Source organism: Crocodylus siamensis, chromosome 10, assembly GCF_052110815.1.
Source record: "Crocodylus siamensis isolate JL-2025a chromosome 10, ASM5211081v1, whole genome shotgun sequence".
Taxonomy (NCBI): domain Eukaryota; kingdom Metazoa; phylum Chordata; order Crocodylia; family Crocodylidae; genus Crocodylus; species Crocodylus siamensis.
The window spans coordinates 69372081-69393417 of record NC_143404.1 but is presented as its reverse complement, the minus strand read 5'-3'; the positions used below and the strand labels follow the sequence as shown (position 1 = coordinate 69393417).

The 21337-nt window shown below is 41.7% G+C and overlaps 1 protein-coding gene across 1 annotated transcript; it reads left to right on the top strand.

The window, feature by feature from the left end:
* The first annotated feature begins 631 nt into the window (after positions 1–631).
* Positions 632–20446, top strand: YTHDF1 (YTH N6-methyladenosine RNA binding protein F1). The gene is made up of 5 exons (XM_090064933.1): positions 632–806; positions 1362–1386; positions 3073–3152; positions 8463–9989; positions 18930–20446. The coding sequence occupies exons 1-5, from the start codon at positions 780–782 to the stop codon at positions 18954–18956; spliced, it is 1686 nt and encodes a 561-aa protein (XP_089921059.1). The 5' UTR covers positions 632–779; the 3' UTR covers positions 18957–20446.
* The last annotated feature ends 891 nt before the right edge of the window (positions 20447–21337 follow it).

Below are 21337 nucleotides of genomic sequence, written 5' to 3'. Positions count from 1 at the left end.
CTTCTTGTTCAACAAAAGTTCCCGATGCGAGGTTTGCCTCGGGCAGGTAAAGTACATCACGAAAGAGATGCGTGACAAGCTAATTTGATCCCAAAGTGGGTGGCACTTGCTGAGAACTGCAGCAGCTGCATTTCACTGCAAGGGTAGAGACTGCATGGACAGCATCCAGTCCCAGGGGTGTGAGAACCAATTTGACCTTTGCAAGCCCCCCCAAAAACAAAAAAAAAGGATTGCAAAATTTTGGGGCTTCCAAAAGCACCAGGCGTTTGCCCTCCCCTAGAGCCACTACTGCTGCCCGGGACTGTGTCCCCCTACGCCCATGCATGGGCTAACTGGGGTGCAAAGGCCTGCCCCAGCGGGGGCCAGGCCCCCAGGAGAGGGGCGCTGGATGGAGCCGGAGGGGGGACGCACCACCCGCACGTGCAAGGCCCGGCACCGCGCGCCCCCTGGCGGGCCGCGGGCGCGTGCAGCCTCCTCCCACCGGCCACGAAAGAGCCGAGCCCGCGCGCATGCGCGCCAGGTGCTGCGCTCCCCCAGCCCGGCCCGGCCATGTTTTCCCGGCCTGCCTCGGGCGCGCTCCGGCGTTGACGTCACCGCAGCCCGGTCCCCGCCGCCATTGGACTTGGAGGCTCGCGTTGCATCGCGGCCGCGGGCCCCGCATCCCCCGCGCCCCCCCCCCGCACCCCCGCCCGGCCTCAGGGGGCGCCCCCTCCCCCCCGTCCGCGCCGGCCGCCCGGGCCCCGCGCCCGCCGCCCGCACCCCCGGGCCCTACATGAAGTATGTCTGCCACCAGCGTCGACCCTCAGGTGAGCGCCGGGCCGCCACGGGGTCCCCCTCCCCCACCCTCCTCCTCCTCCTCCTCCTCCTCCTCTTCATTGTCCTCCTCTTCTCCCAGCTTCTTCCTCCTCATCATCTTCATTTTCCTCCTTCTGTTCCTCCTCCTTCCTCATCTTCATTTCCCTCCTCCCGTCTGTGTCCGCCTTTCCCTCTCCTTCCCTGTATTCCCACCCCAAGACCAGCTCCAGGTAAGGCCAAATCGCCCCTCCCCGGCAAGTGTGCTCCCCCCAGGACGGCCGCTGTGGGCGCTCTGCAGATCCAGGCCGGCCTCCTCCGTGCAAGCCCCGAGCCTTGGAGGTTTAGGTGCACGCTGTGTTGCTTGATATTAGCCAAAAAGGCACCTGCTTATACACGGTCTGTGCATGGTATGAAGTCCAAAGCCTGATAAGGGGTGGGGAAGGATGGGGTCTGCTCGGGTCATTCTCCACCTCAAACTTCTGGGTTCTACAAAAGCATTTCACAAAACTGATTGGGTTTCCTCTCTCTTTCTTCCCCCCCCTCCCCCTCTTCTCCTGGCATCGCAGAGACCGAAAGGACAGGAGAATAAAGGTAAGGGAGGCAGAAAGTTAAGGGTGGGGGGGATGCATCTTTCTGTTTAGATCTTATTTAAATGTTTGATGCCAGCAGGCAGACCGCAGTGGGCAAGCAGGTCAGTAATACTGTGGTTTCTCATTGGCAGAGTTGGGAGCCGAGCTTGTTTGCTTGCTTGTGCGCTTTCTAAAGGATGGGATTTCTCGCATGTGTGTGTTTTGAGCATTTTTGTTTTGATGTTTTGTCCACATAAGGCTGGATGGTCACTCCTGCTTGAATTTGCCTTTCTCTTAAAGATGCCTTAAATAAGGCTACTGATTACAAACACAGTGTGGAAGATTCTTAAAAGACAATTTAAAAACACAAACGCACACCCAGGCTTGCTTCTGCTATATCAGTATTGCTCTGTCACTCGACTGGATTTGGCAGGTGTCTGACAGCTGGTGTGTACAACTCTTTTCCTACAAGTCATTTTAATCAAACAGTACAAGTACCTGTAATAGGGCGGTATGACAGCACGTATGACCTTCTTTATCAAAAATTTAACTTTGCTAGCAAGTTGTCTCATGAGTAACTAGCCTAGCTGTAAGTCAGTTATGTTACTGTAATAATAGACTTATTTATCATAGTTATGAATAATTACATACTCATTAGCATGGAAGCAGGTCCAACCATTAGTTTACATAGGCGTAGGTCTGCCATACAAATATCCTTCAGATTTCATTTGTCATTGTTTTTCAAACCACTGTAGTCTCAACAAGTTTCAGATTATTTCCCCTGCTCTATAAGTGCATTGATGTATGTTATACATACTGTTCTATTTTCCTTGACAGCTTTTCCTGAACTTATTTTACTTGTACCCATTTTAAATCACTATTTTTGTCATCTTTTAAAAGAATTGCATTTGCATTTTTCTCTGGCATTGTTTTCAGTTTAGCCTTTCTGTGAAACTGTTGGACTACTTTGCACCGACTTAATGCATGCAGCTTGCTTTATGCTTCACAATAACTGACAAAAATAAAGTGTGATGCAATTTAAATAACCATTTTACATTTTTTATGTAGCACCTTCCCAATGTGCCTTTTAGAGAGCTTTGCAAATGTTTAGCCTGAAATGTCCCTTTGTTTTAGCTAGGTATTTCCAGTTTGCAGGTGAGGAAAGTGGAGCTTAAGATAGCATTTTGATGCATTTTGCAAGAAATACACCCAACAGCTATTATTTTATCACTGCTGACACAACTTTTTAAAGAACTGCTCAGTGTGAACAGCAGATGTTTGTTATTTGTACTGTCATAGGCATGGAGTAGGGACACCTGTTATTGCTATGTCCTCTAGTCATATTCACACATTCTTCTCAAGAAATGCCTTTCTGTGATTCTAACATTTCCTGGAGATACATGCATGTGCACCCTCGTTAAAATTGCAGGTTCTTCATTTTACTATAACTTCCAAGCTGTAGGAAAAATTTAGTATGAGATGTTCTGAAATTGTCATTCAAATTAGTTTTGGAAGCAGTAATGATTTTCAGAGTGCACTGGGAAACTTTCGTTTTAGAGAAATCTCTGACCCCTTTCCTTGTCAAAGATTAATGACAATGTCACAAGAAGGATTTACTGTACTCTATTTTTTTACAGTTAATTTAGGATGAGGTTCTTCATTGAAATGTTATTAAACAATGTAATAATGTTGCAATTTTTTGTTTTAGTACAAAATGGTTCATTACATCAGAAGGATACAGTTCATGATAACGACTTTGAACCTTACCTTTCTGGACAGTCAAATCAGGTTAGTGTATTTTTTCTTAACTTACCTTTGTTTCTAAGGTATAGATTGGGCATAGTAAGGTATATGGCAAACACTACTATGGCTCTCCTATGCTCATAGCTCCCGAAGTCTGTGAGGCTTTAGAAGGGAAATAGAAAAAGAAACAGCTCCAGTGCATTAAGTATTACTGAGTACCGCTACTAGCACTTTAGCTTAGAGTGCTGGTATTTTTAGCTTTGTCACAAGTGAAAATGAAGGTAATGGTCCAGGTCTAGCTTGTTGTATACTTTCCACATCAAAGCGTTATTGTAAAATCTCACACAGTTGCTTCTCGGTAAGGCCTTGGTTTTGCAGTTCTTCAGTAGTCAGAGCACCTGTTACAGTCACTGAGAGATTCTGCTTTTAGATGGACCTGGTAACGATTGTGATTTGAAGTTTGCACAGTAGCTCTATTTGCTTACTACCTTTCAGCAAATATAATTTCTTCACATACATAATCTGATTTTTTTTAGAGTTCATATGTTTTTATTTATTCAATTAATGTGCCGCTGTTTCCAACAAAGGCTTAGGATGGCTTACAATAAGAAAACAGAAAAAGCTTAGCATGGAAATATAGTTTAAAATACTAAATTAAACATGTGCACCTTCATTTTAAGAGTAAGACAATGTGATGTAAGACTTGAATATTACATACTGCTTCCTGCTAATATGTATTGATACAGTGCGTATGACTTGTAGGATACGTTCCAGAAGAACGTTATTTTATTTTAAACAGAAGCAGTGCTGCTTAAGATGGTTTTAAATGAGAGCAGAGAAAATGAGGTGCCTCAGAACTAGAGGTGTGAAAATTATTGGATTAGATCCTTCCCTATATTTCTCAAATGCAGAATAGCGTGCCTCTTGGTCCATAATTTTTCTGTTGCTCCTTTATGAGAAGGGCTGAACAGATGTTTAAGGAGAGCATAATACAGTGGTCTCTGCAACTTATGTACTGTACACTAGCTAAATATCTCTAACATCTTGGATTGGGTTCTCTTATTCTTGCTTAAAGAACCTTCTTTAAAACTGTGCATAGCAACAAACTAGTATTCTTATAAGTGAAAGTAGCTATTTAATCTTAATGTTTGGCTTGTTTTGAACCTTGCAGAATGAATTTTGTATTTTTGTATCTCAAAGTGTTGTTTTTCACAGGGCAATTAAACAGACTGATTTTCAGTGAGATCAGATAGGACTGATAAGGTCTGTAGCAGCAACCTGTTGCAGGGTTGTGCTGGCACTGCAGAATTCAGCATAAACTAGAGGTACCTGGACTAGCTCAGGTACTGGAAGCAGTTTGGTTGCAGCAGCAAGTTAATGAGGCCTTACTGTTCACTGAGCTGTTGTAGCTAAACTTGCAGTTGCAGATTATTCCATCATAGTATGTGGTCTAGACTAAGAGTAGAATTTGCTTAAAATATGCCTGCATAACTAAAACTTACTGTGAAATTAAAGTATATTAGAATATATGAACAATATTAAATAGTGAGTTAAAACTTGGTGACTTAGAAATGCAGTTTATCGTTGTTTTGATACAAATTTACAGATTTAGAAAATGAAGTATAACTTCAGTATCTTTTCCTAACTTTTTTACTATGTTGGAGAACCCACAAGCCCTCATTATTTGATCTGTCCATTTTTCCTTTTTTTAAAAGGTTGGTTGGGAGCAGCAGGTTTAGAGTAATAGTGGCTGTTGCAAATGGAAATTGAGGGTATGGTATCAGACTGTAGTGCTTGTATGGTTCCTAAGCACTAAGAACATTTCTTACAATATTTCAGAGGGCTAAGAATGGATATTGAATGCTGTACAACATCCAAGGTAAAAAAAAATAAAAAATTGTAGCAAAAATCCTAGTTCAGATATACAACAAATTGGAATGAAAAGATCTTGCATAAATAGTATACTGTATGACAATGAAGCAAAGCACTCAGGCAGATAAAAGGGATCCATTTGCAATTAACTCAAAGGGTTAGTAAACAGTGAACTAGAGAAGAGGCTCTGAAAGGTCAAGGATAAGTCTGTTGAGATAAATTACTGCTGTTGCACTAAAGAACTTCCATCAGGGTTTCTCCTAAACCCTGTGGCACAAAGCCAAACAAAATAGATTGAATGTTTTGCAAATGTATCTGGTGAAACTTTTTTATCCTGTTAGGGTGCTTGTGAAAACTTTCCATGCTGGGTAGCTAGACAGTGTCAGTTCAAGGAATCCTGGTAGGATGGCTCAGAGAACAGAAATATTTTTGGGCATGAAGCACCTGCTAATCTCAATCACTTGCACTCTAGGTTTCTTTTAGCTGGGCCTATGTAAAATCTAACTTAAAAGCACACAAAGGTATATGAGCTAAGAACACTAGTTAATTCTTCGTGGTAAGAAACCTTTTCCACTTCTGTATTTTTCTTTTGGGTGCTTATATTTTGAAGATAGCATTTGCTGATGCTGTTGTATTCCAATTGAGCTGAGAATGGGGAAATTCCATAGATGTACCTTTCCTAAGGATTTCTCTCTTCTGTCCGATTGAGTCTGCCATTCTACACAATTTATGTGGGATTAATAGGCCTTCCTAGTGGTTTAAAGACCAGGCATTTAATATTCAGAATAAAATACACCAGGTTAACTGTGAAAGCTAGCTTTAAATAGGTAAGCATGATTTAAGTCTGCAGGGTCCAGGATGTGGAATCTGCTTTTCTGTGAAATCAATTTATCTTTCTCTGCCCCTCCCCAACTGTAAAACAACGTGCATGAAACTTCTAAAATATGCTTCTCTTAACATATGTGTATGTTAAATAAACTAATTTGTATTGTGGGGTGGGGGGAATATGGGCAGTGACATGCTTTGATTTTCAGTTGATAGTTGAAACAAATGAACTTGCTATGGCTCAAAAATTTCCAGAAAATATTTTGGCTACAAGTTTAAGAAAAACACACAAGCAAAGAAAAAAAATATGTCTGTAACCTGGACAAAGTAGGATTTTAAGGAATCTCTTGATGTTCAGGAGTGCCAAGGGGCCTCCCGACTTGACTGGAAATGCTAGAATTTTGTACCTTGTCACTACCCTTGTCCCCCCATGTAAAGGATCATAGAGAACATTTTTGTTTGCAATATCGGGGGTAGAGATGAAATGAGGAAACATTCTGTTGAGTTTTGACCAGTATCTTATTTTTTTCATGCTGTCCCTTTTGTCTTTCTCTGGCTTAACGTCTTGCCATCATTTTGCATGTCAGTGTTTGTTTTGTTGTTGTTTTTTTTTCCGCTTGTCATATTGTAGGAGTGGCTTGTTTCTAATCAGAGGTGCCTCTGCTTTTGTTGCTCTTGATATTATTATTATTTTTTTTAATGGCTGCAGTTGAAGCCCTGACTTCTGACTGAAGCCACTGACTTTCAGACCAAAGTGACTAGTTCATGCAGTAATTTACCATGCCTAGAATGTCTTTGGGAAAGGTAGGTTCACAACTAGTAAATACTGGACAAGATGCAAGATATTATTTAAACATATTAAATAGTGTTAATCTTAAGATTTATTTTTCATGTAAACTTTACCAGTAACCTCATCTTAAACATGTCACATAATGTTTAGTGTGCATTTGTACTTGGATACTATTGCGTATAAAGAAGGCAATGGAGAAAATGGATGTTAGTTGAAAATTTGTAGAAGTGTAGAGGGAAAAGTCTTGATAATGTGACCTTAAAAAGTAGTTGAAAAGGGAAGGAGGAACCAGGAAGGGTTCATCTCTCTCAGTTTTAATGACGGAACCGTTTGGCTGTCTTTCCATGGACCTCCATCCAGTCTTGAACCCAAGTTCTTTAAGGAGATCTATGATCTAGGTTCTCTATACGTATATAGTGCTGCTATAGAAGGAGAAAATTAAGGTAAATTACAGAACCCAAGCTCTGAATTTTTAGATGCTTTTTCTTTTCAGAGTCTTATTTCATGTCTCTCAAGTTTTGTGTCTTATTAAAACATTCAGACTGTGTATGTAATATAATACAGCTACTCCCTGCTTAATATTATAGTTACGTTCTTGAAAAATGCAACTTTAAGCAAAACCATGTTAAGCAAATCCAGTTACGTCACAGTATTTACCTACTAGCAGGTGGCAACCAAACATTATAACCGAACATTGTGCAACTTCAAACGAGCGTATTCTCTGATAGATCAGTGACATAATAATGAAATAACATTAACCGGGATGACTTTAAGTGAGGAGTACCTGTAGTCATCTGTACAATACTAACTCCACCTAAAGACTGGCTTCTGTCAGTGGAAGAAATGAGAGCAAGAAATTCAGTTTTATTTTACTTATATAGAGATTCTTTTATAATGGAGGAAAATTATTTTTGATGTGGTGTTGTATTTTCTACTGCATCTCTAAATCAAATGATGATTTCTAACTTCCTTTTTGACATAAAAAGCATTCTGAGAAGACAGATGCCTGTTCTTTATAGTGTGTGTGTGTGTGTGTGTGTACACAGAACAAGTTATGAATTCTCCAAAAACAAACTCTTTTACTAGTCTGTTATGGATAACTGGTTGCCTGTATTGAATATATTAATATAATACTTAGTAAAAACACAAACAAATTATTTATTTTTGTCATTACATCTCTTAGGGTTGTCAACCTGCCCGTTTCTTCATCTTTCATTTATTTGATGGTTTGGGGGTTGCATTAATTTTGTTTTTTGCATCTTGCTATGATATTTGTGTAGCTGTAACATTAATTTCAGTGCTAAGTCTGATGTAATTCTTTCTAGTCTTGTTCCTGGATCTTAGTAGCATTTTTTTTTGCCTTTGCATTTTTCAAAATTGTTTTAAATAATCTTTGCATAACACATGGGTAAACAAAATATCTTAACCTTTGAACAGCATACAAGTTCAAAGTATATTAGAATCATACTTGTCAACTAAATATTTCTGAATTACAAAAATTGCACGGTCTCTTGATTTTAGCCTATAAAATTAAGCTATTTTTTTTTTCTGCGGGGCAGTAAAAGGGATTTTGCAAGTCATGGCTGTACTAGCTTTCATCTGAGACTGGTGTTCAAAGCTCACTAGTAAGTGAAGAAAGAAAATGCCTCTCCACTTTAGGAATGTAAGAAATACACTGCCATCAACTTGGACTGTTCATGGAATAAGAAATTACAAAATTTTGAGGCTGAAATGAGGGAATTTGGAAAAGTGTTATTGCTTACATTTTGAGCCCAGAAATGTCTGTTTTGCTTATATGTCGTGCTGGTTTTGTAAACAACTTCTTATATCTGAAATTCCCTCCTGGTTTTTTTCTTCTTCTTTAACAGAATAATAGCTATCCGTCAATGACTGATCCCTATTTGTCCAGTTACTATCCACCATCTATTGGGTTTCCCTATTCTCTCAGTGAAGCACCATGGTCTACTGGAGGAGATCCTCCTATTCCATACCTCACCACCTATGGACAACTCAGTAACGGAGATCATCATTTTATGCACGATGCTGTATTTGGACAGCCTGGGGGCCTGGGAAACAACATCTACCAACACAGATTTAATTTTTTCCCAGAAAATCCTGCTTTCTCAGCTTGGGGAACAAGTGGATCCCAAGGACAGCAGACTCAAAGTTCGGCTTACGGGAGCAGTTATAGCTACCCACCCAGTTCACTGGGTGGCACTATTGTGGATGGACAGACAGGATTTCATAATGATACGTTAAATAAAGCCCCTGGAATGAATAGCATTGAACAGGGAATGGTTGGACTTAAGATTGGTGGAGATGTTACAACTTCTGCTGTGAAAACAGTGGGTTCTGTTGTCAACAGTGCTGGAATGACAGGTGCTCTTTCTGGGAATGGTGGATCAAGTGTAAATTTGCCAGTGTCTAAACCAACTTCTTGGGCTGCCATTGCCAGCAAGCCCGCAAAACCGCAACCTAAAATGAAAACAAAAACTGGACCAGTAATTGGAGGAGCTTTGCCTCCACCGCCTATAAAACATAATATGGACATAGGTACTTGGGACAATAAGGGTCCTGTGGCAAAAGTCCCTGCCCCTCAGCAGATCCCATCTCCTCAGTCTGTCCCGCAGCCACAGCAGCAAATTATTCAGCCTGTTCCAGCTCAGCCTCCACCATTGACCCAACCACAGTATCAAAGCCCTCAGCAGCCACCCCAGAATCGCTGGGTGGCTCCTCGCAACAGAAATGCAGCTTTTGGCCAAAGTGGAGGAACTAGTAATGATAGCAACTCAGCTGGTAATACCCAGCCTAACTCTGTCCCAAGTGGTGAATCCCATCCTGTTCTTGAAAAACTGAAGGCTGCTCATAGCTATAACCCTAAAGATTTTGAATGGAACCTTAAAAATGGGCGTGTGTTCATAATAAAGAGCTATTCTGAGGATGATATTCATCGTTCCATTAAATATTCCATTTGGTGTAGCACAGAACATGGCAACAAACGCTTGGACAGTGCTTTCCGTTCCATGAATAGTAAGGGTCCAGTGTACTTGCTGTTCAGTGTCAATGGCAGCGGACATTTCTGTGGAGTAGCAGAAATGAAATCACCTGTGGACTATGGCACCAGTGCAGGCGTCTGGTCTCAGGACAAATGGAAGGGGAAATTTGATGTCAAGTGGATCTTTGTGAAGGACGTGCCCAACAACCAGCTGAGACACATCAGGCTGGAGAACAATGACAACAAACCAGTTACAAACTCCCGTGACACACAGGAGGTGCCCTTAGAAAAAGCGAAACAAGTGCTTAAAATTATTGCTACGTACAAGCATACAACCTCCATCTTTGATGACTTTTCTCATTATGAAAAGCGCCAAGAGGAAGAAGAGGTAGTGCGGAAGGTAAGCTTGTTTTCCTTTCTTTCTTTCTTTTCATACGTGCATATATTTTAAATATTGCTCTGGTGGAACATAAGTAGGGCTTGCATCTTTAGGGTGTGTGTAAATGGTCTTGGATACGTTTGACATTACAAAGAAGGGGGATGGAGGAAACTTTCAGCCTCAACTTTTTCTGGTTGTCATTCTGGTTGTCAAACAAAAAAAAGTTAGCTTACTTTTAATGCTTACGTCCTATTCCGTTGGAATTTGAAAACTGATTTTAGGAGGTTAGTGGGATACAGAGATTGCTAGTTTCAAAGTTAGACCAAGTCAGTGTCACTTAGAGTATTTTTGCTCCTGTATATGAGGTATCACTCTAGTTGCTGGTTGAATAATAATGCAGGTCACAATTGATTCCCTTTGACATCCCCAGCAGTAAGTCCAAACTATTGTCCTTTCAGCTGGTATTTTGAGAACAGAGTTGAGGAAACCTGTGTAGTGAAGCTTGTATTGCTGCTGCTTGAGTTGCACCTGTTTAGATAAATGAAGAACTTGATCTTTAAGACTCGTGCCTTCTACCAGGTCTGAAAAACCACAGGACTTTGAATTGGGCCAGGATGGGATAGTGGTAAGCAGGGAGATATATATAGGGGGCATGTGTATTTAATGTTTTTATATGAACGTGTCATAAAATATTAGTCACCTTCATAGTCCTTACATCAGCCAGGACCAAGAATGGGGTCCAAATGCTGTAACATCAGTCATTCCTATTCTGTAAAGCCATAGCATGTCTAATATGGGTTTTAAGAGATGAGGTATGTGGGCTGAATCCAGCCCACAAAATCCTATCATCTAATCCCTAGTGCTGTCTGTGGGTCTTGGACCAGCCCTGACCCTGTACACTGCATGTGGCTCAGAGGGCAAGACCTGGGATGTAAGTTGCACACAGCTCATGGGGCTGGTTCAGGGCACACAGCGTATGATGCTCTCACTGAACCACTGCTACATGCTGAATTTGGGGCCAATTTGGACAGGTCCCACAGACCGGCCCAGGGTGCTGGAGATAGCGTGCAGGGCTGATCTAGCATAGGTACCATGTACATCACGTGTCCTGGACTGGCCTTGTGTGCTGCCTGCAGTGTGTAGGACCGGCAGTCATGCTGCATGCAGCACCCGCATTGCACTGGCCCTGCATGCTGGTTCCAGGATGTGGTACTGGACTGTGGACCTGATTCCCATCCTGCATCCCTCACCTGATCCATGGGTCCTGATGAGTTTGACACCCCTGAAACATAGGATTGTTAGGCTGAACTCTGACTGGAACTATGTACTACTTCCTGTACTTCGGTGGTTAAAGGGAACTGTTTGTTTGCCAACTTTGTATTACTTAAATTTACTTCAAAATCTGTTTTGAAACATAATGCAAGTTCTGGAGGTAAAATGGAAGTTGCTTTACTAAAGGCTTTTATCTTATTGCCACTTAAACAAACAACCCTCTCTCCCAGCGTAAAGTACGTTAACTATCTGGGTATAGCTTCCCCCAGAAACACAGAAACATCCAGGGTTAAGAGAGCTATTCAGACTTCAGCTCTGCTCTTTCTGTCTAGCCACCTACAGTTTTAGGCCTGTTATTACCTAGTCATGGTGGGAAGAAGTCTCAGTTCCCTGAATTCACAGCTTTTAACATGCTGTTCGTGGTGTCCATGAAACAAAAAATGTCCTATTAGCAAACCTTTTTTTACTGAGAATTACTTGTTTCTTTAACATGATTACTACCTTCAGAAGGGGCAGTTCGATCCAGTGGGGTGGAGCTATGGACTAGAAATTGGGAAGCTTAGCTTGTGTTTCTTTGCCAAATACTTGGTGCATAAACTTAAGGAAGTCACTTATCCTTTCTGTGAATCCATACAAGGTTAAAAAAAAAACCAAAAAACAACAAACAAAATTTGAAATGCCTCTTGCGTCAAGCATTGGAAATGGTTGGAGGCTGCCTGTTCCCAGGATTAAACATGTTTCTTCTTGAATGCTTAACCCTTGTTGGTCCTATGCTCCCAGGCCATACGCTGAGATCTGAATTCAGTTCTCATTTGTAGTAGCTGATTATACTGGCACCAGACCCAATATTGAGCTGATCTCACCTCTGTATTACTTTCATGTGGACTTCTGTTTTCCGCATCAGTTTAAATATGTAATAAATCGTGCCTGAACAGACCATTGCTTTCTAACAAAATTAATTTCTCAACAATTATTGCATCTTATTTTCCACTTCACTTAATACTGAGGAAACTTTAGAACTCAGTTTAATGAATGATGCATTAAGGAAAAAAAACCCATGAGGTCTAATTAAATATTTTTTAGGCAATTCTTAACAGCTTACAAAACAAGGCTATGTGTAGGCCATTGGAGTAGACTGAGAAAGATAACAGATGCTACAGCAATAAAATATACCAGTAACGAATGATGCAGTGAAAGATAAATGATACTCTGACTGTGTTGCAGTCTATGTAAAATTATATTCTGAGAAGAATAAAACATCTATTTTGACCTTTTGCATGTGAACAAATTGCATCAGTAGCTTGCTGTAAAACTTTCCAGTCAAAGTTTTCTTATTAGAGAGCACTTCCTGTTTAAATTCACGTAGCTGATATCTAGATTTTTTACCATTCTTTGGACCTTGGAGCAGATACGAAATAAAGGAATCTTAGTGCCAATTAATAGTTTTTATTGTGGTCTAAAGGATTTGCTTTGTCTGTTTAATGTATATGTACCTATACAGTTTTGCCATGTTTTCAAAATGTTGTATCCTTTTGGTCATCTTACGTGGTTTGAGTCAAATCATTATTCAGATAGGTCTGCAGTTCCTTTTTAAAACATAATAAGTACATGAAGATGGGAATTTTAAAAGTCCTTAAATTGGAAAAAATACTGAAATAGTTCATTTATTGCTGATGAAGTCATTTTTTATTATAAGAAACAAAGAAGTTAAATTTATTTTTAGATAATTTTGCTGATGGGCAGTGTGGCTGTAACTGATTGATTATTAAGGTCATGCACAGACTATATTCTTTAGGAATAAAAAAGCCATTTGCTGCTTATATTCCATCTGAAGTTAATCTAATTACTTTTCATGTTAACTTCAAAATGTCAACGATTGACCTCAAGTGGGACCTGTACAGCTATAGTGTAATCCGCTAGGAAAAAATTTAGTCGTAAGTGCAGAAGATTCCCCTAGTGCTGTCTGCATTGCTTAAGATAAGCAATTGGTCTCTGTGGAATGGAGGAAAGATGCAGTGTTTTATGCATTAATACATGTTAGGAGGACAAGCTAAGTGCTGGTCCAGTGGCCCAAAATAAGAAGAAATGGAGAGTTGATTTATTCCAGAATATATAAGTATCTGGAACAGTTGGCCAGATTCCTGTTCAGAGCCAATATACCATTGGTAATTGTGCCCAGAAAATGTGGTGGTAGTGTCCTGTATGATGATAAATTGTAATTCCAAAATATGGGATCAAGTTTCTTTAAATAAAATATATGGTAAACTTTACTGAGACATGATTAGCTCCTTAGTCATACCTAAGAAATAAGGTGGTATATGATTTACAAAACTTTTCTTCGTTGTCAGAATAGATCATGATAGGAAAAGAACCTTGTTACCTGTTGCAATGTTTATGTATTTGTTTTTTCTTGGAACAAATTTGGGGCACAGATTTTATAACATAAAATCTTTATAGATCAGACCATTAATGATTCTAGTTAGCCTGAGTCTCTAGTAACACAGCATGCTGCTGTTGTGAGGTTCAGAGATCAGTGGCTCAAATGCTCTAGGACAGTGGTTCTCAACTTTTTTGTACCAGCACCCATTTCGAAACATCGACTGCCAGTCCTGACCCAGTGCCCTCACTCCTGACCCCCTACCCCCAGCCCTAGCCTCCCGGTGTTGTGGGGCAGGGGGCCGATGTGTGGGGCATGGGGGGGTCCCCAGGCAGCCCCTTGCAGGCTGGAGCTCTGTCAGCCTGCAAGAGAAAAGCTAGTTTCCCACATTTTTTTTTCCTTTTAAAGGAGAATCCATTTTTCAAGTTTGTTTGCAACCCTTTCATATATATATATTCTTGTGACCCACGGGTTGAGAAACGCTAATCTAGGATAGAGAGTGTGACTGTATTCCATCCAGGAAGGTTATAGGTCCAGTGTCTCCAGACTGCCAGTTGTCTACTTGAGCCTCGTTGAGACTAGGATTTGAAAAACATTAGCTAGCCTCTACAGCAACTGAATGCAGGCTAGTCAGCATGTTCGAGACCTTCTGAAAGCACATCAGCTTGTCTGTATTAGGCTGTTTGTCTGCTGAGCTACCGCTTGATTTAGGAGCAGGTTGCATGCCGTCTTCCTTTTTTGATGGGCTCACCGTTTTAGGGCTTTTTTAGACTGGAGCAGTTTGCTCTTCTCACAAAAATGCAGCTTTGTGCAGTTGCATTTTATAAGACAGGTGCTTCTGATGGTGTGTGTTTCTTGATTAAAGATGCTGTGTAAAGGTTTCTGTAGTGGTGTTTTCCCAGCTATAGCAGAGAGGAGCGCACCTAGAGATTTAATAGACTCTTATCCTGCTGACCTTGGAAAATAATGTTTAGCAAGAAGGTTTATGGTGCTTTCTCTGAGTGGTAAGGGCAGAACCACATCTGGTTCTTCTATGGGGACAAAGGCTTCATCCTGCAGCATAAGTCTTCCTTCTTTTCTGCAAAATTTCACCGGCTCTGAGCTAGAGATTGGTCAGTGTCTGTCCAAGTTGTCTAGCAGTGGAGAACTCATCTCCTCTATCCCTCCCAGCTTCCATTATTAACTCAGTGCCACATTTTGCCATTTGCCTTGGGCAAAGAGCAGTTGGTGTGAGAGAAGGTGAATTGGAATTTCTTAGGGCAATGTGGCTTACTGGCTTGAGGGATAATTTGAGCTCTGATGTATCGGTGCTACCTCAGGCTGCCTGGGGTCCAGGTCTCCTTCCTAGAAGAGACTCCAGGTTACTGTGTGGAGTAATAGAATAAATCCAAGTTCTGCAACACATGTGTCCTGTTTCTGTGCACGCACTTTTTGGCTACTGGCAGAACCTCTTACAACCATTTGCCTCCTATCTGTGTCCTTCAAATACAGGACTGAACGCTTGTGGAAAAGTCTCTTCTCTGGTCCTACAATACTTGAGAGTAAGAGTTTAGAAAGCCTAGCCTTTCCAAACCACCAGTGTATGCCATTGCTCTGTGAAATGTGTGGAAGCCGCTGGGTGAATAGAAACAAAGTAAATGCAATACAGCAAAAACATTAGAAAGGAGGTGGGTAAAGAACAGAGTAGAAACACAGTAGTAACTGCTAGGACAGTGCAATGGAGAAGGGCACCTGCCATCATAAGATGGAGACCTTAATATACAGGCTGAGATGCAGTGCCTAGACTTGTTGGCTAGGGTTGGAAAATTGAGAGGATGTATTATTCCAGGGTTGGCTAACAGTCATAACTTGTTTAAATCAAGTATAAAAACACTGGTTATAGCAGCTGTCCTTAAGAAACAAATGTTGCTTTATTGACAGTTGATAAATAACCTAGTTAATTTAGAATCATAGAAAATGAGGCTTAGCAGGGATCTCAGGAAGTTGTTTAAGTCCAACCGCCTGCTCAAAGCAGGGCCAGGACCAGCCCCAACTACATCGTCCCAGCCAAGGGTTTGTCTAGCTGGGTCTTTAAAAACCTTAAAAGCTTGCACCACCTCTCTGGATAACCTGTTCCCATGCTTTACTTACTTTCCTGGTGAGGAAGTTTCTTCTACTATCTAACCTAAACTCCCCTTGTTGTAACTTAAGCCTATTGCTCCTTGTTGTCATCTGCCGCCACTGAGAACAGTCCAGCTCTATCCTCTGCAACCCCCCTGCAGGGAGCTGAAGGCTGCTATTCAATCCCCCCTCACTCTTCTCTTCTGCACACTAAATAAGCCCAGTTTCCTCAGCCTCTTCTCACAAGTCATATGCCTTAGCCCCCAAACCATTTTTGTTGCCCTCCACTGAACTCTCTCCAACTTGTCTGCCTCCTTTCTGTAGGGGGGGTGGTGCAAAACTGTACACAGGACTCCAGATGTGGCCTCACCAGTGCCAAAGAAAGGCATAATCACTTCCCTCAATCTGCTGGCAACACTTCTACCAACGCAGCCTAGGATGCCAGTAGCCTTCTTGGCAACAAGGGCACACTGCTGGCTCCTATTCAGCTTATTGTCCACTGTAACCCCCAGGTCCTTTTCTGCAGAGCTATCCTAGCCCTACCCTCCATCATATCTGTGACTCCCCCCAGGTTGGTGAATTTGTGAAGGAAAGGTTGTTGTAGGTGTTAAAATGACTTGTTGATCCTACAAACCACCTGTGTTTTAACTTGCCTCTTGGTTCTGTCTGTTCGTTATATAAATATACAGTAAAAATGAACCATTATAAATGGTCAGCTTGTTTTAAAATAGGTTGTTGCCTAAAGACTGAAACCTGCTTTTAAATGAGTTATAAATGCAGTTAACTTGCCATGTCAGTTGTTAAAAACTGTTCCGATTTTAACTAAGACTGAAGGCTCTGTGTAGACAAGGTTTTTTTGTGTTGGGGTGCACCAATAAACATTTTTTTTGGCCTGTGTCAATGACCAGTTGTTAACTAGCCATATTAGCCGATACTGATCTGATTGCCGATATGCCCCCCAGCAGCTTGGAGAGCAGCTTGTAGCCAGTACGTCTGTGCGGGAGAAGGGGGGGTTGTAGATCGAGGCCCCCACGGTGAGGGCGGGAGTGGTGCTGGGGCTGCCCAACCGGGGCAGTGCACAGGACAGAGATGTCAGCAACTTGTATGCAGGAGTGTCGGGGTGGCTCCCAGCGCTGTGCGCACCCCGTGGGAGTCATGGGGGGGCATGTGCCCACCAGATCAGTGCATGGGGTGAGGGCGGGCTGCCTGCTGGGGGCCTGGGCTGGGGCCCCTCCACCTGAAAATTTGCCGTATCCCCCCCCTCCCAGCCCCACTGCCTGGAAGAGGCCAGTGCAGCCCCCAGCCCTGACCCTGCAGTGGCAGCCCACCCTTGCCCTGTGTGCAGATCCAGGGGGCATGTGGTCCCAAGCTTCCCCCAGGGGTGCACGCAGCAGCGGGAAGCACTGCCCATGGTTCTGTCCCGTACCCAGTCTCGCCATGGCTAGGCAGCCCCTATACCGCCCCACTCCCCCCTCACTGTAGGGGTCTCTGTCTGTCCCCTCCCCCACACCCCTTTCCTCCCCACAGACTTACCAGCTAGACACTGGTCTCCATGCTGCTGGGCTACATTCCTGGTCCCGTGTGTGCTGTGGCTGCATGCATGCACACGGCATTTATCAGTGACATTATCAGCCACATCAGCCCAAAAAAAGCTGATTGCCAATAATGTCATTCTTCTTGTTCTCAGTGCCAATATGATATGGACCAGTGTATCGGTGTACCTCTGTTTGTGTATGTTGGTAAGAAATAGTTAGCACTGCATGAATACAGGTAGATAGAAGGGCATGAAGTCAGTAATATGTGTAACTTTTGTTTGGAATATTTGCAGGCTTATTGCACATATTTAAAGAGGTTTAACATGCAGAAAAGTAGAAATCAGATTCTGGATGCCAGGTGGGAGCTCAGCCACTCGTCATGCAATAAATGCTGTTAAACCCAGTAGGCATTTTAGTACAAAGCCACTGGTTCGACATTTATCTGCTTCTCCTCAGGGCCCACAGCAGTTTTCATAGTCATTCAAATATGACACAGAGGCATGTAATCTGCCTTAAGGAAAGTTAGTGGTGTGAAAAGGAAACAGTTACAAAGTAAGATATAGCAGTTCTGACTTAGCAAGAAAGGAAAAGCAGATATCAAACTATTAGCATTTAGTTGTTAAAGAGAGTCGTGTTGACGCAGTAACAGGGTAACTGAGAACTTCACATTGTGAATATCTGAATTTACACCCCCCGAAAAAAAAACATTTGCTAGGATGCCCTCCATTTTTTTTTTCTGTTAAGGCAGGTACCACAAAGCCCCTCCTCGTTTTCCTTGCTGCTGCCTAATAGTAATCCCTGGCCTACTCTTTCCACTGAAGAAAACGGGAGAATGCAGTTGCTTCTTTATCTGTGAAAGGGTCTCAGCTTCAAAGACCATCTTCTGCCTTTGGGTAGGTGAGGACTGCCCATACTAGATCTGAGGGCTGTCTCGGTGTTTCCCTTGACTTGGTGGATAACCAGAGCTTGGAGTGGAACTTCAAAGAGCCACTGTCTTTCCCGTCTTCTGCTATACAGTGCCAGCGCTAGAAGTCCTTCTTGACCATATTAAGCCAGACCCGTTTCACAAGGGCAGAAAAGCGCTGCTTGTGTGTGTGTTTCCATCCTTTTTTCCTGACTTTGAAGTCTCGAGATTCCTTTCCAAGCAGAGTAGTCGGAGGTAGAAACGGTTTGCAGTAAAGCTTTCAAGGAGCCAAAGTTCTCTTTTGCTTTCAGTGAAACTTAGGCTGCTAAATCACCTATGCATTGGAGGAAAATTTTAGCTGTTGATTGTAGAGTCTTTTAATCTACTGACGTTTATCCACCCCTTACCAACCCAGCTGCTGTTAGCAATAGCTAAGATGATCCAGAAATCTCAAAATATTGCAAATCTTTAGCCTGCACTTGAAGTCCTTCATTGTGACCCTCATGTGGAGTCCCTTTTGATCCTCAGTGACTAATATAGCAGCTATGCCTCACTGCCCGTGCTTTGCTCGCATTCGGCCCCTCCTCTAGAAATGTTGACGTTGTTTTGATTTGTGTGTCATGTGACATAATTGATGTTGTAATTTTATGAGCAGAATATAGATGTCATTTGGAGACAAAGGGATTGAATTTTTTCCTGAACTCTTAGCTGCTGTATCACTGAACTTCTTCATATGATTAAACTATCTTGTTTTTGTGCTTTTCTCTTCGCAGGAACGTCAGAATCGAAACAAACAATAAGAATAAACCCAGTTTGCTATATATACTAGAACTGATATTAAATTCGACTCTGAAAAAACAAAAAGTATTCTGGTGCTGTATCCTGGCATCAGGACAAACTAAAGCTTTCAGCTCCAATATATATTCTCGTGCAGGGGAAATTAAGTTGTTGCATCTTTAAGTACATTGTAGTTTATTTTTGCCCATGTGGATCTGCGTTCATTTGTATCTTTTCTATGTACAATGCTGTAGAAGCCATTAATAAAGGTGCATCTGGTTTTTTTTTTTTTTTAAGTTGGTAACCAATTATACTGACCTAATATGGAACTATAAATGAGCGTCCTAAAATGTTAGTGTTTCCCAAAGACTTTTTGACACAAATTATGTTCCAAGTCAGATATTTATAATTTTTACATGTGACACATCCTTTCTCTTCACCCCATGCCCTGTTTCTTCATGGCAAGTATAATAAACCATGCATTGTTTTCTTTTTCTTTCTTTTTCTTCTTTTTTTTGGTCACTTTAACAATTTTGTTTGAGATACTGCACTTCAGAATATTAAAATCAAAAAGTTCAGATCACTTTGTGCAATTACTATACCTTTTTATTTTAAGTGTACAATTATACTTTTCAAATGAAAACATGTCATTTTGGTTTTTTTCTGTCTAGTAGGAAATCAAATTGTTGGTGAAATTTCTATCTCTCTGAAAATATTTCCCTTCCACGTTCTGTTAACCAGTGCTTCAGTGTGCATTTGTTAAACCATATCCTGCAGAGAGTGAGATGCCTTCTCTCAGCCATAATTCTGCTTTATTGTTTCTGTAGCTTAATTATTAAATAATAACGTGATGCTATCAACATTGCAGGGTTTTTGGACAATGTGTTTTAAACCTGTTTGGGCTTTCAGGTGTTATTAGTTAATTGCAAATCATTTTTAATCTTTCCCTTTCCTCTTCCCCAAAATCCTAATGCCATTTAAAGTTTTGTTTTGTTTTATTTTGTTTTGTTTTTTATACCAATAATGCTGAGCTTTAACGTAGGAACTAATAGTACGGACAATATGATGGATGATGCCTCAGATGTTTAAAATTGACAGTGTGTATGTCTAATTTTTTTCTGTTGGATGAGTAAAAAAACTGTTTTAAGAAACTGAATTTGCTGTCATGTTTTTGTGGAATGAGGGAACCGTCGAAGAACTCGCCACCAACTGGAGTTTCTATTAAGCATGAAAATGGTGCTCATGCCTGTTGCTCTAGCACACTGAATCTGCACGTGTTTATTGTAGAGGATCTTTTACTATATTAGAAAGCAGATATCTTCTTCTGAAAACTATTTACTCCGAAAGGACCTCCAATTTAAATAAAGTTTAAGCTGTATCATTTAGACTTGTATTTAGAACGTATAACTCTGTCTCTGGACTGTTACTGCCTGTACGGAGTAATGGACAGCATCAGATTAACTTTTTCCTCTAGGAGAATACAAGCCTTAATAAACAATACGTATTTAGCAAGTTTGATGTCATTTTCATTTTTTCCCCCTATATTCAAATGCCTGCCTGTATTATAACAGTATTCTACAAACTTATGAGCCAGAGGACCAATTAGAGTAGTTAATATATGGATCAAATGGGAACATCTAACACTCTGGCAGGGATCTTTTCTGGGAATCTCATTAAAACTTCTAAGTTACTCTGAATATCTCTTTTGAATACGTAGTGTGCATTTGCATTTCTGGCAAATTTTTCATTCTGCTTGTTTGCTAGAGAAACTCAAGGAATTGAAAACTGGCTTACAGGATTCAGGTTATGGAAGGTAGTCAGCAGGTTCCTTAGCCTGCTGGCTTCTGCAGCTGGGTTTTGCTTCCTGAGGTGCTTCTCAGCCAGTCCTCAAGTAAAACACGAACAAAACCTGCCCCAGCCAACTGGCCATAGAGTGGGGTGAAGACCAAGAGCAGGACTTCTACCCAAAGGCCTTTCTCATTTTGAGTCCAGTATGGTACTTTTCATGTTCAAGTTCAGCCTCAAGGCAGTTCCTGATGAGAGTGCCAACCTGGTGTCTACCACCCCACACCTGGAGTCCCACAGGCAGTGCCTAGTGAAGCTGCTCCAAGGCTATTGCCTCTACTATCTCTGTGTCTGAGCAGGACTGTGGTTTCAACCATTGCATACACAAGTCCTTAAGGTGCTGGGCACTGGCTCAGGGCTGGGAGTTCAAATTAAATGGCTCTTCCCAGAACCAGTGCCAGTATGGCTCTTCCACAAGATCAGTGCAATCTAAAACAGCAGCCTTGAGGGTGCCATAATACCATGTGGCCTTGGTCCCCAGGACTCGGTATGTAGCGTGATCTTCCCTTGTCAGGTAAGAGTCTAGCTTAATGGTTCACCGCTTCCAGTGCCACTGGTA

Coding starts and splice junctions, on each gene's coding strand:
- YTHDF1 (XM_090064933.1), top strand. CDS start 780: ATGTCTGCCACCAGCGTCGACCCTCAG. Junction 1,387..3,072: donor GAAAGGACAGGAGAATAAAG/GTAAGGGAGGCA, acceptor TTTTTGTTTTAG/TACAAAATGGTTCATTACAT. Junction 3,153..8,462: donor TTTCTGGACAGTCAAATCAG/GTTAGTGTATTT, acceptor CTTCTTTAACAG/AATAATAGCTATCCGTCAAT.